The 18,451-nt window shown below is 39.7% G+C and overlaps 1 protein-coding gene across 6 annotated transcripts in view; it reads right to left on the bottom strand.

Annotated features, from left to right (window-relative positions):
* Dgki (diacylglycerol kinase iota) overlaps positions 1–18,451 on the bottom strand; it is a 456,269-nt gene that overhangs the window by 159,483 nt on the left and 278,335 nt on the right. For all 6 annotated transcript variants that reach the window (XM_031381541.1, XM_031381543.1, XM_031381545.1 and 3 more), the window contains exons 16-19: positions 14,133–14,188; positions 12,846–12,908; positions 9,712–9,785; positions 8,032–8,143 (exon numbers count right to left, since the gene is read on the bottom strand). In XM_031381541.1, the coding sequence (XP_031237401.1) occupies positions 8,032–8,143; positions 9,712–9,785; positions 12,846–12,908; positions 14,133–14,188 (305 nt within the window). The remainder of the gene's footprint in view (positions 1–8,031; positions 8,144–9,711; positions 9,786–12,845; positions 12,909–14,132; positions 14,189–18,451) is intronic.

Below are 18,451 nucleotides of genomic sequence, written 5' to 3' on the forward strand. Positions count from 1 at the left end.
GTTCTTGTTGTTGGGTTCTTTTTTGTTTTTTGGTTTTTTTTTGGAGGGGAAATTGGGAAATATGACATGTAAATAAAGAAAATATCTAATAAAAGGAAAAAATAAAACAAACAAACAAATAAAAAACACAGAGCAAAGAATGCAAAAAGAGCACAATGCCCCCTTTCTTTACAGAATCTTAGACTGTTTTATAAATGCGTACAAGACACCATCATGTTGTCTAAAGCCACTGTTTGTGGGACTGCCTACATGTTTACAGTCATTGAGAGAGGGAGTCCCTACCTTCACACCCACAGGTGAGGACCCCAACAAGCTCCAACAGATTGTTCCAATCAGATAGTCACACACATGGCCTAGCTAAGCTAAATGGCTCACAAAACAAACCAAAGGTCACAGTTATATAAAGGGAACAGGTAGAATTGGTGAGTGGGTTTGACAGAGATAGGGGTGGACGGGAGATAAGGAAGGTGCAGGTATGGAGGAGACTAATCCCAAGAGTAAGTCATCTACATATGTGAAATTGGCTAAGAACAAGATTACTATAAAGGCAGGTTAAACAGGACAATGTGCACTGACATAAAAATAAATGGATGGAAGGAAATGAAATTCAGGAAAAGATCCAGGGCATCCTACAGAAGGGGACAGTTCACTCAGCAATAACACTGGTGGGAACAACAAATGTTTTTAATAAGATCCACCTTGTACAATGCACAAAAGTTTTCTTGAGTTGAGAAACTGACTTAGACACAAAACATTAAACTATAAATCATCAATGAGACAAGAGGATGCCTTCCCAGTCTAACTTGGAGTTGGTTAAGATTTTTAAGGTGTATGTGTGTGTGTGTGTGTGTGTGTGTGTATGTGTGTATCTGTCTGCATACTTGCATGTGTGTAGCCCTAACAGAAATTAAGTCTAGTTCATGAAACAAGAGATCATAAGAGTGTTTAAGATGAATCCTAGAGGAAGTAAAGGATGGAAAAGGTAATGCTGAAAGAGGTACAGAGTAGTAAAAATTATACATTTACAGTGTATTTGTATATAAAATTCTCAAAGATTAAATTATAAATAAATACAATAATGTTGAAAATGCATGTTTGTTAAAAGAGACATGAAGAACATACATACATAAAGCAGACAGGTTGTATCTGCAATAAATGTATGTGTCAAAAGACATGTATTTAGAGTATCTCTCTATTCTTCTCTCAAGTGTTACACCCAACCACAGTTTTCCCTCCCTCCACTCCTCCCTGCCCGTTCTCCCATCTCCCCTCTTCCCTAGATCCACTCCTCCTCCATTTCTCTTAAAACTCAATAATAAAAGACACTCACCAGCATAAGTCCAAAATATGGATTTTTTAGAACACAAAGTATAATACTAACAATATGCATTCTTTCTGTCATTTGTGTTGTTTAGTGAGCTGTTAAGCATCTGTTGCCAAGTTCAACTTCACAAGACACACGGAACTCCTTTATGCATTTATTGTGTTCTCATTACTGCTCCTATTAGCTGTACAGTTTTAAACCTTAATCAGCTCTTACTACTCTGCCTATTACTAGTGTGTCTGTAAATATTAAAGAAAGTAGTTTTGCCATTCTTTTTGTTTATTTGTTTGTTTTTTGTTTTTTGTTTTTTGAGACAGGGTTTCTCTGTGTAGCCCTGGCTGTCCTGGAACTCACTCTGTAGACCAGGCTGGCCTCGAACTCAGAAATCTGCCTGCTTCTGCCTCCCAAGTGCTGAGATTAAAGGAGTGCACCACCACCTTCTTACTAAGAGTTATAAAAACGTTTATGACATCGAGTCAGTACTCTCTTCCCTGGGGATCTGTCAGAACAACTTGAACTCATGGAGTTTACATGCAACATTAATCAAAGTTATTCATGACACCAAACATCAGAAACATGAAAGCTTCATAAAATATTATTTAAATTGTGATGTGCTTATATAATGAAGCATAGGTTGTCATTTGTAGGATGCTTCTGCAATACTGATTGAATGCAGAGAAAGCCATCTTGGTATGGCTAACAATGCCGCTGCCATAGTGATGTAATTGTGTATGAAACTCTGTGAATTTCTTGTTGCTTTGTTGTGACAAGCCCTGGGAAAGAAGGTATAATTCAATGACTTTTAAAAAAATCTTAGTAAATATTATAAAACCATTTTTTAAACTTTGTGTTTTCAAACATAAAAACAAAGTCACTGGAAGGAAAGACGTCAGAAAACAGAATATGAGTAGCTCTCTGTAGGCATTCTGGTCAGATCTGCAACTTTCACTTTAGTTCTTGCATTTACTTGTGTTATAAAATTAGCATTTCATTTTCTAAAAATCAAAAGAGATCACACTCTGCAGAAGTATAAAACCTCAGCCCTGGGAATCTCTCTGTGCTTTATCTTCCCCTCCCCCAAGGCTGACCAGCCTTTCCTGTGCCTCCCTCATCCAGAAATGTAAGAGAACTTACACATTTTAATTTCAATTAACAGAGAGATCAATGTGCTCTCTTCAAAGTTGAGGAGCCTGAATTGCAAATGAGGGTCCCACTTCCTCCATGTGAATCACGCTTTGAGCTGTCTTGGAAAGTTTTAAATTACTTAGAAACAGACTCAACATGAAAGGCCCTTCCCGGCCATAATAACAAAAAAATTGTGGCAGAAACAAATACAAGTTACAATGCCTGATTATGGGCTCTGTGAAACCCAAGAAGGCAATCAGGATACTCAGTACCCAGTGAGCAGGCATCTTAATTAGCAGGAAAGCATCCAACCAAAGGAGTCAATTGAAGACTTCTCTTTGAAGTTTGCAATTATAAGATAAACATTCTAAAAGACATAGGATTCTCCCCCACTATCCCAGTAATTCAATTTAAAAATCTCCTTTCAAGAATCAGACTGAGCTTTTCTTTGGGTGTTCTTAAATTATATGCAATGTACAAAGATATTTATGAGTTTATTGCATAACCTTAAAAATAGGTAGCCTTTAATGATTTCAGACATGTCAATTCCAAAAAAAAAAAAAAAAAAAAAAAAAAAAAAAGATAATTTGTTGCAAAAGCTTGACCTAGTAGTTAAAGTTTTAAATTATATGGAAGCCATTTTAAGTATATATTTAAAAAAGAGTAATTGTAAGTACTTATACCATTCTGTCTAGAATGTCATCTTAAGCACATGCTTATAAGTTCACATAATTTACCTTCTTGGAAATATAATCAATGGAATACCCTCAATGAATTGAAAACTGAAGGACTACACACAAAAATTCTTTCATACCAAATGAAAAAAAGCAATATTTTACTATTGGATAGACTTAGATGAATATGAATATCTAGAAATACTTTGCCAGGGTTATTTAGAGAGCACATAACATTCAAAAGTATACAGCTTTTAATTGTCTACTTAATCAGTGAAGTAGAGTTAACTCTGTTTTTCTAAGGCAGGATTTTCTGCCCTGGGAACAATTGCAGTCACTAGAATTGGAGATTCTATCACACATTTGATACTATCCCATGTGACTTTGTACTGTTCATGTTGTACAAAGAAGGAATTACAGTTGTCAGGATTTTAGGGTTCCATTCCCTCTTCACCAAATCCCATATATTAATTCTCTCCCTCCCTCACCCCAGTTAGCCACAGGATGGCAGAGACGGGGATTTGACAGAACCTCCAATGCCATCTCTCTAACCTACAGAGATTCCCTGACTTCCAATTGTGCATTTTCAGTTGTCCACTTTTAAGTACATGCTGACTTCTTATGCAGATTTCAGAGCTCAGCTCTTGCACAATGCTCTTACATTTTCTACCTTCTTTCATGGATTCATCCTTTGACCAATGGTCTTCAGTAACCTTCTAGGATTATTTCACACTCTTCTAATGTTCACAATGGGTCATGACATCAAAACATGTCTGCAACTCACCAGGCCCTTTCATCATATTTCACCCTCCAGGGTACTCATCCACCTGCATACCGATGCCAATTTGATGATTCGTCTAACAAGCCCCAAGGATAGAGATTCAGGTCACATCAGGTTGGAGTCCAGGCACAAGTCTCATCATGCCCACCCCTCTTACAACATCATCCTCATCGACAGCTTTAATGTTTGCTTCTGCCCTGCCTCTCACCAGGACTGTAGTTTTATTACTTGTGGAGTCACTTAAGCCACCTACTTGTAGCTCTTCAAGGACATGTGCTCTCATGCTGCTCGCTCTGACAGGCCACTACACTCTAAGAGACTCCTGCTCCTCTGGAAATATTTAAGGACAGCACCCTTGGTTTTGGTATTCCTTTATAGCGTCTCCCAGCTCTCTCCTGAAATTTCTTGTTTTATTCTTGATCTTTTCTCCATCGGGGCACTGTGAGGACGTCAAAGACAGGGCTTTTGTTCGCCTCATTCCTTAACCAGTTCTACATAGTAGACTGTCATTTGCAGGCACATCATCGGTGAATTCACTATTTATAACTGACACTGATTGGAAACAGATAGGTCTGAAGTATTGCTTTGAATTTACATAATTGCTACCACTTAAAGGTGACCATTATTGCCCACTTCCTAACTGCTTCATGGTCTTTCATGCTCCAAGCCCAGAAGCTGTAAAGTTATACAATAGCACACCCGTATCTATCTCTGTGTGTGCATGTGCATTTGTGTGTGTGTGTGTGAGAGAGAGAGGGGGGGGAGGGAGAGGAGGAGGGGGGAGAGAGGGAGAGGGAGAGGGAGAGGGAGAGGGAGAGGGAGAGAGAGAGAGAGAGAGAGAGAGAGAGAGAGAGACTGGGGGGAGGGAGAGAAAAAATACACACCTGCGTGAGTGTGTGACTGCACGTGGAGGCCAGATCTAGATACTGGGTGTCTTCCTCTCCCTCTCTCTACCTTGTTTTCTGAAACAGGGGCTTTCATTAAACCTACAGTTCACCCATTTTGACCAAACAGCCAACAATGAGGCTCCTGTATCCGCTTCCTTTGCACCAGAATTACAGGCACATGTTAGCACACCAAGCATTTCATATAGGTACTGGGGATCTGAACTCTGGTCCTCATGCTTATGTGTCGAATCTTATCCCTCCTGAGTCATCTCTACAGGCTCCCACTCTCCTTAATTCATCACAAATTCACAAGTCCAAGCAGACTCAGGGAGAAGACCACAGTCCCAAGTTCGTGTCTGAAAGTTCAAGGCCATTTTAAACGTACTCTCTATCTGAGGTTGCCAGTGAGCCAACTTGTTAACTTGAAAATGAATAATGAAAGTAAGAATCAGCTGTCCTGCAAAAGTGTATGACTACATGATCAAATAGAAGGTGAAAGGGAACCTCTCCTTGAATCATTCCAGTTGACAGACATAGGCCAGAACTAGTGGTGTTGACATGTTACAAGACTCAATTATTGTTGGATCCAGTCAATAAACATCAGCATCCATTAAAGTTACAGAAGACACTGAGCCACATACTATCTAATCCTTTCCCAAAGGAAAATATGGCAGATAAAGTAGATGGGAGGTCCTACTTCCTGTTCCCTCTGTTTCCTGTGTATAGATAAAAAATGTAGTCAACCAGTTTCCTGTTCCCCCTGACACGCTGTGCCTTCTCTGCCATAATCCACTCTATCGCTCAGGAGCCATTAGCCAAAAAACAACCTCTTTCTTCCTTAAGTTGCTTTTGGTCATGGAATTTTAACACAGCAATAGAAAAGCATCAAGAGCTAAGAGTTTAAACCTTGATCTTGAACACAGTGAAGACATACGGAACGTTCCCTTTGGCCACTCAGGCCCACATCACTCAGACAATTCCTGATCCCTTCTACCTCACAGGTAGCATAAGGAAGCTGTGGTATATGGTAACTCACTCAATCGACTCTCACTGGATCAAAGTATAAATAAGTGAGAAGAAACACAGGAGGAGTGTGTGTGTGTGTGTGTGTGTGTGTGTGTGTGTGTTGAGGAATGTCTATTATACACCAATACAGCTTTGTTTCCCTGCACATATATATGCTTTCTGATAAGCCTATTTTTTTCCTTTCTAGTAGTTTAGAAAGACTTGATGATGAAGAATGTTCTAAGAAAGTCAACTCTTAAGAGTAAATCCATGGCATATGTTCTTCCTTTTATCCATCTCCCTCCTCTCAGAAGTTGAATATTCTCCTTCCCTGCCCTGTCATTATCCCTCTCAAATGCTGATGAAAAGATCAGTCTCACCTTTAGAGACACCATCAATTGAAATGACACAAATTCTTGCCATAATTGCAATAGGTTATTGTGTTAAAGCGTTTTAATTTGAGGTTATTGGGGAAGAAACCATTGTCATTCACAAGGTGGGCAAAATGAGATCTACGCTAATTGTCAATTTGACAATCTATAATCACCTGACAGACAGATTTCTGGGAGTTCCTTGTGACAATTATCCTATGATTATATTCATTGAGGTAGGAAGGGCTTTGGAAGAGCAGCGGCACCATTCCTGGGGTGGAATCCTGGACTGTATTAAGTACAGACAAAAGCTGAGAAGCATACATTCACTGCTGCCTGCTTCCTGATTACCTTTCATTCTATGAGCTGAAACACTTTTTCCCTGGAGTTTCTTCTGTCAGGGTATTCTATCACAGCAATGGGAAAAAAACTAATACAGACATGCTTCTGTTTGTTAAAGTAGAAATACACCCTCTGACCTTTGGTGGATAGGGGCTAGCACAGCCCAGTTACAACAGAGGCTTTCGATTTGTACAAACTACGAGTTTATATAATAATTTATATAATACAACATAAAATAAGTAGTTTTTATAATTCCTAATTGGTCAATAAGTTGAAAACTGTTTGAAATGTAGATATACTACAGATTCGGGGGGGCGCGTTATTTTTCTTTTGTTTTGTTTTGTTTATATTTATTATGTATACAGCATTTGCCTGCATGTATGCCTGCATGCCAGAAGAGGGCACCAGATCCCAGTATAGATGGTTGTGAGCCACCATGTGTTTGCTGGCAATTGAACTCAGGACCTCTGGATAACAGACACTGCTCTTAATCTCTGAGCTATCTCTCTAGCTGCCTTAGTTTTTAATATAAACACACAATATTAAAGTATGAACTGATATGTACACTGTAGCAACTGTAGTTCTAAGGTTGTTAATATGGTTTCTTTTCCCATGTATAAGTATTTCATGATAATCCATACACTCATCTCATGCTATGTGAAAAAAATGAAATTGAATAGAAATAACTAGTATTTTAGTTAACTATTCATTTCCTCAGTAAAGCAAGAAAACCATCACTCAGGTGCTGTGGTTTTGTGTTAATGCTGCACTATCTCTGTGTCAGGACGGCTTCACAAGCACAAACTGTTCTACTTCCTAGAAAGTAAAGCAAGCAAATGAAATTGATTTATTTTTGAAGTTCAGATTAATATGAATAGGCTTTCAAAATTAACGACACGTTCAAGTTTATCCTAACCCAATCTGTACTATGTAGAGTTTATAAATTAGTAAACCAAGAGAAAAAAACACTTTTTATTGTAAGCAGTTTTTTTATACAACATATTCTGATCACAGTTTCTCCTACCCCACTCCTCCCAGATCCCCTCACCTCCCCACCCATGCAAATTCATACCCTTTCTTTCTCTGTCTCATTTGAAAACAAACAGATATCTAAAACCCTAAAAATTGTGTGTGTGTGTGTGTGTGTGTGTGTGAAATAGGACAAAATAATCATGAAAACAAGGCCAAAGAAATGCACAAGAAACAAATACAGACACAGAGACACACACATTCACACAGAGAAATCCCACAGACACACGAAATTGGAAATCATAATATTCAAGAAGAAGTCTGTAAGGTAAAAAAAAAAAAAAAGAAGAAAGTGCCCAGACGAAGCATTATGAAACAAAAATCCTGAAAAAGTACAATTGAGTTCATTATATGTTTGCCATCTACTACTGGGCATGGGTCTGTATACCCAGTCAGACTTTGTTGGAGAAAACTAATTTTTCTTTTGTGAACATTTAAAGTCCATTTGTGGCTTATACACAAGGGTTTTCAATGAAACTGAGATATTGCTCACCAAAGAGGCCATAGTGAATCCGATGACTTCAATGTAGCCATCATCATGACGCTGGGGTTCAAAGTCATGATGATCTCCAGGGTTTCCCCAAGGCATTGTGCCAGCACAATATCTGCAAACAAGGTCAAAAACAGTTAAAGCTACTTCATTCAATTAGCACTGGGAAGTAACGTAGGGTTAATGCATGCATGCATTAAGGTCTTGAATGGTATGCTCATGACTACATGGGAGGGGGTTGTGCTTCTGTGCCAGTTTATAAGTAGACTTTTGAAAATAACTTCTAGTGGGACTTGATGCTTTTCAAATATAAAAACAGTTGTTACTCTAGATGTATACCTTCAAGTATGAAAAGATAAAGTTATTGTCTCCAGAATATCACAACCTTGCAAAAGTAAGCCACAATTTCACAAGAAAAGCACACTGTGGTACCTCTCTATCCCATCATCCCTCACTCCAGGGTTCATGCTGTCCACAACATATTATGAATTATCTTTAATAATTTCATAATTTTTTAAATAAAGAGAAATTCATGCTCGTGTAAAAAAGAACAGAAACTAAGGCGGCAGCATTTATTATGACATAAAGTAAGACAACAAATTCTCACAGGGGAAAATGAATGAAGATTGCTTTAAATAAATAAAAGATAAGAAATAAAATATTTTAGGTATGAGGGTATACGCCTGCTATCCCAGTACACAAGAGGCTAAGATAGAAATGTGAAAGATATAGAGAGTCTCTCAAAAGAAAGAAAGGAAGGACTAGAGGGAGGGGAGAAAAATGAGTGGAAGGAGAGTGAGAGGGGTGAGATGAGAAAGGGAAAGGAATAAATAAAATTATAAAATTGGAGAAGCAGACACATACAGGAAGAGAGTCGGGAGTAAAGAGGAAAACTGTACAGGAGGCACTACCTCCCTGTGTTCTGCAAATCTGTAAGCCATCTACTACAATTAGGCTGGCCCGTGCCCCTGAAATCCTCTTGGATCTTAGTGTACTGAACACTTCCAAGAGCAACCTAGAGACCCTGATAGGTTTCTCCAGACATGATTTTCCACAGATCTCTCATTTTCCTTAAATTCACTCAAAGTCAGCTTATCTGTCTGACTTGGTTGGTGGCAGGTAATGAGGGGATAGAGGCTGAGTCTTCCAACGCATTGGCTTGGGAAACCTGCAATTCAACTTTATGCCACTCAAGTGATATGCTTATTTTAAAAAACTAGTCCTAAGTATTCTTTTCTCCTTGTGCGTAATTCTTCCAGAGAACACTGAAACTGTCTATGCCATGCCTCTCCGATGGATTCTAACATCTGGCAGAGAAACCCATACTCATCAGGCTGGATGTGTTCCTAACAGCTTCGGAGACACTGAAAGGACTCTACTCACATCTGCTTCCCTTGAGGCTGTGAGGTGGATGTGGGACAGTAATGAGAGAATTAAACGAAAATGTTTGAGAAAACAGACTGAGTCTCTCAAGGATAGGAGAATATAGATAATGAATTCTACATCACAGGCAAAAACAACCTGCCACGGGGAACAAGCAGAGCAGGAGAAGAAAGTGAGCGACCTTTAACACTACCCTAAAATAAGGGATTCTGTGGGTTATGCCCAAGACGATTCACTTCTGCATTCAGATATCAGTCAGAGTTCACATCGCACAAAGGCAACAGCATGAACAGAGCTTACCTGGGAATATTTAAAAATACTATACACTGGAACTTCAGGTCCTGGATCTTTGGGGTGAGATCTGTCCCATCACACTGCAGCAACCAAAGCAGAGAAAGCGAGGCTTCTGAAGCAGTCATGAGTCTGAGAGTCTCATCCAAGATAACTAGGTCGACAACAGCATAGAACATAGAATTCTTTCCCCTTTCCCCTGAGTGAATGCCAGTTACTAGGATAGAAATTTACGGTGAGCCTGACTGGAGAAGAGCCAGGGCTTAACTTCAGTTTTGTTCTGATCTAACACAAAATAAAACTTCCATTTGACCCAAACAAATTTTCTCTGCTCTAATATACAAGGCAGACACTGCCATTCATTGCCTTGTACTATTTGATATTTAGACACATAGTGCTAATGTTTAAAGACTACACAAACTTCAAAGATGAAGTCTTGAGTGAAGCCAGCAGGATTCCCCACCATAATCAATTGATCTAAACACTGCATGAACGTGGCCATTCGGTTTTTTTTCCCTGTCTGAGATAATGTTTACTTTGAAGCTAGGAAACTTGTTTGGAATACATTATCTGAACGTTTTTAAGGAGTCTGCTCTAAATTTGAATCACTTGTAATAGATCCTCTTTTGTTTGCCACAGGGTGAAGCCAGTGTGTTAGATGTAAGAGTCCATACGCTCACATATGTATGGGAGTGTATATTAACACTAGATCAAGAAGACAAATACTGTCAAGTGATCATGTGTTACAAATCTAATCTCTTAAAGAACTACACGGCACTTTTGAAATTAGACTGCTGGGGTTTGGATCTGACCTTGGTCTCAGGGCCCCTTGATCACTCTACCTTAGTACCCTTGTATATAGTTTCCTTGATTAACTAGTTTTTCTCCATGAGTACTGTCCTACAGCCAGTCCCACAAAAAAAAAATCTCCATCCTTCTTTTTTCTATCTCCACTAGTGATATGCACAAGAGGCATCCAATCAGAGTCAATGACATAGTGGCATACTTTCTCCCCTCTCAACGCCCACACTCCATAATTGCCTTAGTTTCTTCTCTTTTGGAAGGAAGAGTACAGTATTCTAAAACTCACTACAATTTTGTAAAGATTTCCTTTGGCAGTGTTTCAGTCTAAGCCTAATGATTTTGCAAGCAGTCAATGGTTGCTTCAAAACACCATATTCTTTCCCTACCTGATCTGACTATACCCCAATGTTCATAAATGGTCTTTCCATGAAATGGTATTTCCAGGAAATCATATGCTCCTAAATAAATTTCCAAAAGTAACTTAGTTCTAAATAAAGGTCTAGATAGTGACCAAATATATCTTAGAGTACTTCCTAAACTCTTCCAAATCATTTAAGGGCTTCCAGCAGACCTATAGATGACAAAGAAATCGTAATTTGGTTGTAAGAAAACTTACAAGCAAAAAAATAGGATGCTAAATCTGTCGATATATTACAGAAAAATACTATAGTAAATACTACTGAACTTAGAACCAAACTCATTTTTAAATGTGCTAGACTTTCTTCCTGTGAGCTCATCAAATTTTTCAAAGATGTATACCATACTATTTTTTATATTATTGCAATGAAATGTACAGTTCTCCAGAATAGCATCAATCATTGTTTTCTCTAATTCAAACACACATAAGATAAAGCATCTGCCGGCAAAATACAGTTCTGTATCTATGCTTCTGTGTTGATAAATCAAACAGTGGACAGTAGATTGTGTTACATGCAATGTCTTCTTAGTGCTTTGTGTTTTCTTGGTCTAGAATTCATATGCACATTTTATTACCATGTGTCTTGTGTATTACAACCAAGATACTGACTTTCCCTCTGTCAAAAACAAGACAGACTTTTATATACACCTGACATAGTTAGGCTGTAAAGTGTTCCTCAGAAAGGTTCCCAGGTTAAAGCCTTGGTCCTGAGTTGGAGGAACCACGTGACTCTGTCATGAGCATGCTATTCTATTGCGGAGCTCACACTGAACGAGATGGTAGGAGGTGGGGCCTACTTGAAGGACTAGTTCACTCAGTCAAGGGTTACCATGAAGGGTGATCTTATCCTGGTCATTCATTCCACAGTCAACCTCTCTCTCTCTCTCCCACTTCCCCCTTCTCTCTTTCCCTTTCCTTTTTCTTCCCAGCCTCCCTTCCTGGCCACCATGAAGCATGCAGCTTTGCTATCCCGATCCCTTCCACCGTGAGGCTGTGCCTTATGACAGCGCCAGAAACAACAACACAGCATTGTATGTGAGCTGAAACACCACGGAGGGATGATGAGGTCAGCTGATACCAGTAATTCTCGGCTCCTTTCCCAGTTGATGTAAGGGGATCCTTTTTCATGCACATGCTGCGACAGGTTACAGATTTTGTGACTCTGTGCTAAGTTACTGAAATCATACAATGTTCTGAGGGTTCCTATGGCTACAATGAGAAGACCCAGAAACTCTACAGGAAGAATCAGTGACAGATTCAAAGCAGGGCACAAATCAATGCTGATACAGCAGCAATGGCAGCTTTGCAAGTGTCTGCCTATCAGATTTCTATAACTTTCCCTTTTTCTCTTCCTTTGAGACAGGTTCTCACCAAGCTGTCCAGTCCAGCTGGTGACCTTGAATTTACATCCCTTCCAGTTCAGCCTTCTAAATATCAGTGACATTTTAAAATGAACCTTCCATCCTGTAAGAATAAAGAAGTCATTTCTACTACATTAGTACTGTATGTACTAGTTTATTATCATTGTAAACATTATCAGTGCCCCACAATATATTATTCTATTACGATCCTTAGTTGTTTTCTTTTCAATGATCATTTCCTCTTATTTTTACATTATATAAAAGTAGCTCTGTGTTTTTTAAACATTTTTTGCTGGACTTGGTAGTACAAGACTATAATTCCAGCACATATTTCTTTAAGAGTAAAACTAGTCTTTATTTCACTCCAGCAATCAAGACAAAGACTAATACATGGTGAGGATGCATGTACATGATTAAATGAGCTACATAATCTGCAAATTATATGTAGCCCATGGATTAATATATGTATCTATGTATTAATCTGTGTCATCTGGCACTAGGGGGGGAGTGACACTCATATTCACACGCAGATAAAATGAATCTATACAGCCAATACTCACGACAACTTTGACATGTTTGGATAGATCTCTAGAGCTTCTTTGTAGGAAGTCAGAAAAGGCTGCCTACACCACAGGGGAAAGAAGAAAAGAATTCTTTGTTATACAATTTCCACCAAATCCTTGCTTCAACATGATAGACATTTCCCCACGATTTTCTGCACTATGAAAAAAAAAAAAAAAAGAAAACAAATTCTCCTTTGGTTGAGCTCAAGGAAAATAGGGCAGTGTCTGTCACGTGAAAATCTTTGTTTTCAGACTATAACTATAATTACATTTAAAATTATAGAAGGAAGGTAAAAAAGTGTGTGAAAGCTACAGTCACTTGGCAGATCTATTCTGAAGGCCCCTTCTAAACATCCCACCTATCCACCGAGTTCTAAGATCATTCTTAGGAATGTCCTGAAGAGTAAAGGAAGGTCCCTGCTCTGGTCTCATAGGTATTTCCATTAAAAGCTCCACGTTCTGCCAAAATCCCATCCAAGATCACCGGGTGCACACCCAGCTGAAAACTATAGCTTGTGGTGGGTGCTGTTATCAACTTAGCACCATCTCCCATCATCTGAGATTATCTAAATTAAGTTGCCCTGAGGGCTGATGCCAGCCTTGGAAGGGTGGGGCATCTTGATTAGTGGGAAGACCTTTCTATTGTGGGTAGCACTTTTCCCTGGGCAGGGGATCCTGGATTGTAAAGGGGTAGGGAATTCAGTGTGTTAGCCCAAGTGCATTTATTCCTTGCTCTGTGCTCTTGACTGTGGACGTGCTGTGACCAGCTGCTTCTAGTAACTGCCACTTGACTTCCCCCAAACGGCAGAATGTAACCTAGAATTGTGAGTCAAATGAACCCTTTTCTCCCTTAAATTGGATCCATCGGGATATTTTATCACAGAAAGGGGAAACTAAACCAGAATATTTTATATATATATATATATATATATATATATATATATATATATATATATATATATATATGTATATATATATTCCCATCTAACTATTCTTCCCAATTCCTTCTTGGACTTCTGTTTTGCATCATTCCGTAAAAAGTCATCAATGCTTACAGGGCTCACATTTTAAGCACAGCCAATACCGACTGCTTTGCTGGCCACTCAGTGAGAAAACATCTCTTCTCTTTAATTCCTTAGTGAAGATTTTAAACAATGACTATATATAAACATAGATGGAAGTGTCCGGGGCATGCATTGCAAATTTTGATGTTGATAGTTTCTTTAGCACTTACTCAATTACCACTAAATTATATTAATAGCTACAAAACAAAATAATACTTACCCCTGCATAGAACATTTTATTTCGAAAACGACTATTGAATTTCTCTGGATTTGCTTCTGTAAAAGAGGAGAGGTGTTTTTGCTATTGGGCCTTCACGGATGATTGGCACCCTTCTCCTTAAGTCTGGTCTCCACCCTGAGGATCCACCAGATCCAACTCCACTGTTAGCATTCCTGAGTGACAGGCCAGGTGCTTCAGTGGCCCAGTGACACGAGTGGAGCTATCCAGTGCTAAAAATTGTTCAGCTCGAGTCACAGCCTTGCAGTGAAGTGGGGGGGGGGGGGGGGGGGGTTAGGAATGCTGATCATTGACCCCACCTATCCCTGCACCATGAAAAGTCCAAATGTGAGGTCCAGGGATGGAGGTTTCATAAGCTCACAAACATTAAAACTAGAGACTCTTTTTGAAATCGCTTTGAATCAGAGAATCAGAGGAATTTGGGACAAGGACAGACTAAAGAAAAGGGGGTGTGATTATTATCACTGATGCATGAGGGGCATGGCTTATGTGAACTACGTAAAGCTTCACACAGAGATAAAGAGGATGGATCTGAATGAGAATTCATAGGCCATTTGTTTTCACACTTTGAGAGCACTCTAAACTACCACCTACTCCTTCACTGGTGACAGACCTTGGAAGAAATGGAAGTGAATGAGAGAAAAGGGTAGGGGGCAGATACAGAAGGAGAAGGTGAGATGGAGTGGGTTGGTGAGAGGGGGGGGAGATATGAAGGAAAGAGGGTCTTCTGAATAGACTCATCATATTATAGAAAGGTTCAATATGAAAAAAAAATAATTTTCAGTTTGTCTCTATGTGTCATTTAGTTCAAGGAGGCAAAGAAGATGAAATAATAATCCATATCAGGGAATTTTCACAGGAACTTGAGGGTTTAATAAATGTCTACATTAAATATTGTTTCCTCAAATGTTTCTCTCTAATACAATCCCAGCATTTCACAAAAGAACCTATTATCTACTTTAGCCCTCTGCCTTTGTACCCATCCAGCAGTAGCTGCTTTTTAGGCTATGTCTTTCTCCCAGTCACTTCTAGATAGCAAGATGAGTAGCAGACATGCTCCCAGTCCCAATGCTGTCTAAAAACAATAGTCCCATCTGTCTAAATGAAGGGATGTGAGAGTTCACTCACCCAGACTGGTTCTAAGAAAGGGTATAGGACCTCAAGCAAAGTCCTACAGAATGCGCACTGGATTATTCTCAGGATTCTTACACTGGACTAATAATCATACATGACACAGAAACTGGGTAATCTGCAAAGTTCCCAATTAAAAAGGGTGTGTTTGTAGACACAGACTCAACAGCCAACTTCCGCTGCGTATTTTCTGAATCTCAAAGTTTTCGTAAATACTGTTCTCTAACAGTAACTGTTCTCAACAGTATACTCTAATCCTAAACACAAAATAGAGCAAAATGTTATGTGAGGTAATAAACAAAAATATAAAATGATATGAATTGTTCTCTTGGGTTTGTTACTCTTGACCTATTTTTAAGACTTATTTTATCGTTTGTGTGTGTGTGTGTGTGTGTGTGTGTGTGTGTACACCTACAAAGTCTAGAGGAGGGCATCAGATCCCCTAGAGCTGGAATTACAGATGGCTGTGAGCCACCTGACATGAGTGCTGGGAGCTGGACTCCAGTGTTCTTACCCACTGAGTCATCTTCTCATCACTGTACTCCTGAGTTGTTCTAAATCAACTTGACGGGTTTCAATTTCCATTTCCAATTGCATCAGCTTTTTTTGTTTTATGAAACCAGAAGTAAAATTAGAATCATTTTTTGCAATGTGTCTGAGTACATGGGCTCTAGTTTTTTTTAAAAAAAAAAATTCTAGTCTAGCTATCCAACAAGTTATAAGAAATGGGAATCTCAGCCAGCCACAGCTATGGTGTAGAACTTTCTCAGCATACCGATGCCCATAGTTATTAAGTGAACTCTAGACCAGCAACTAACATTTATGTGCCTTCAAACTTATGGTCTGGAAATATTCACATCTCTCTGTGGTTTTTCTATGAGACTCAATCTTTAATAAAACTAAAAAGAAGATTCATTTTCTCCGAAGATAGACTGTTTCCTATGAGTCCACAAAAAAATGGAATAAAATGGAGAAATAAGATGAGTTTTTGGTAACTTAACTCACACTTTTGATGAAAATGGTCATCTGAGATGCAATTTAGCTAGGAGTAATAAATGTTGAAAACAGGTCTATAGACACACATAACATTCAAAGAGCTACCAGAGAGACAGAAAAGGAAGAGGTGAGGACTCATTCATATGCCTTGGCCTTAAGGGTACAAGATGAATCTTGTTAGTCCCGGGGTTATGAACTTACAAAATGAATACTGGGCAAACCCCTCTGCTTCTAAGCCCCATTTCTAGCTTCAATTCCCATTTTTGCATCTACTGTGTAAGCAAAAGTGAGACTCAGAAAGACAGCTTAGAGAAGCTCAGGCTCTGGCTAGAGCTGAGTCATCGCTCACAGAGGCCAGGCCATAGAAGGAGCAAAGGAAGCAGAGGGGGTGGGGCCTGCAAATAGCCATGGTCAGTCATCTCCATTGCCATGAGAAGGAAGGACTGGATGCTGAGTGCACTGATGTGTATCATAGAAAGGATGTACCTTTAACAAGAACCAAGAGTCTGAGTGGTCCATTCTGCCTTTCATACTGCCTCCAGAAAGGGAGATGGAAGAAAAATCTGGGAAGGGGCCAATCTATGAGAAAGGTCAAGGGCTCATTCCTTCAGCAAGTTGTGTCTGTCACGACAAGATGCCAAAATGAAAGACTGACTATATTGGCCCCACAGCTAGAAGGATCTATGACCGACTCTTGGAATTCTTGGGTTATCCGTTGTCATCCTCCACAAGAAGTGGGCATGGGAAAGTGAGATTCACTCACTCTATTTCTACTCCATTATCCTTCAAACACCATTTATTGATCTGCTTGTAATTCTCTTGGTCAGAAATCTGAGATGAAGGGCCTGCTGAGGGCTTGAGAAAGTGGTATACTGTGACATCCTCACTGAGAGGCCCCAGGATTGTTGGTAGTATCCATATCCTAGAGACTGCAGACTGAACCTCTCTCTGGTAGCTGCTCAAGGATGCTCATTCTCACTAATGGAGGCTGTCTGTACTCACTGGAGTTCTGATCCCAGCCACAACCAAACCAGCACAGCAAGTCCTCACACACTGGATCTCTGACTTCCCTTCTGACCTCCTCTGCTGCTTTTATTATTATTATTATTAGATGTTTTCTTTATTTACAATATCTCCTTTCCCAGGTTCCCCTCCAAAAATTAAATTAAATTAAATTAAACAAAAACTAAAACACCCCCTGTTCCCTCTCCCCTCCTCCTGCTCACCATCCCACCCCCTCCTGCTTCCTGGCCCTGGCATTCCTCTACATTGGGGCATAGAACCTTCACAGGGCCAAAGTCCTCTCCTCCCACTGATGACCAACTTGGCCATCCTCTGCTATACATATGCTGCTGGCGTCATTAGTCCCCCCATGTGTATTCTTTGGTTGGTGGTTTAGTCCCTGGGAGCTCTGAGGATACTAGTTAGTTCATATTGTTGTTCATCCTAAGGGGCTGCAAACTCTTTAGCTCCTTGGGTCCTTTGTCTAACTCCTTCATTGGGGACCCTGTGCTCAGTCCAATGGATGGCTGTGAGCCTCTACTTCTGTATTAGTTGAGTACTGTCAGAGCCCCTCAGGAGACAACTATATCAGCCTCCTGTCAGCCAGCACTTGCTGGCATCCACAATAGTGCCTAGATTTGATGATGCTTTTAGGGGCACATGTGATTATACCGGATTCACGCAGATAATCTAGGACTGTATTCTGATATGGAAGCCAGCTTCCCGTACAGGAGTAAAGTTCTTCTGTTGTGTTGAGCAACAACCACAGGTATAACCCTAGGTGGTAACTGCCATGGGAGGCAAGACTGCCGCAATCCACCCTCTATCCCTCATGACTCACATTACTCCTACTTGAATAGGGTATTCAGTACCTAAGGTGTCCTCAAGGGTTCCAGTTCATGGTAGCATCAACTGACAGCTCATATCTGTAGATTCAACGAGGTATTAGCCCACTGTTTGTCATCACTGATCTCCGTGTAACATCACCATATTCCTCAGAAGGCCTTGCAATTCCATTTCATAAAAGGCTGCCTTCACCTCCTTGGTTATTCCATTTATATCCAGTTATTAAAATTCAAAAATGAAGACTCTAATAATGATACAAACTTGTAAAACAAAAGTTTGGTCATAATTAACTGGTGTGAACCCCCCCCCCCCCCCCCCCCAGATTA

Source organism: Mastomys coucha, unplaced genomic scaffold (assembly GCF_008632895.1).
Source record: "Mastomys coucha isolate ucsf_1 unplaced genomic scaffold, UCSF_Mcou_1 pScaffold20, whole genome shotgun sequence".
NCBI lineage: Eukaryota > Metazoa > Chordata > Mammalia > Rodentia > Muridae > Mastomys > Mastomys coucha.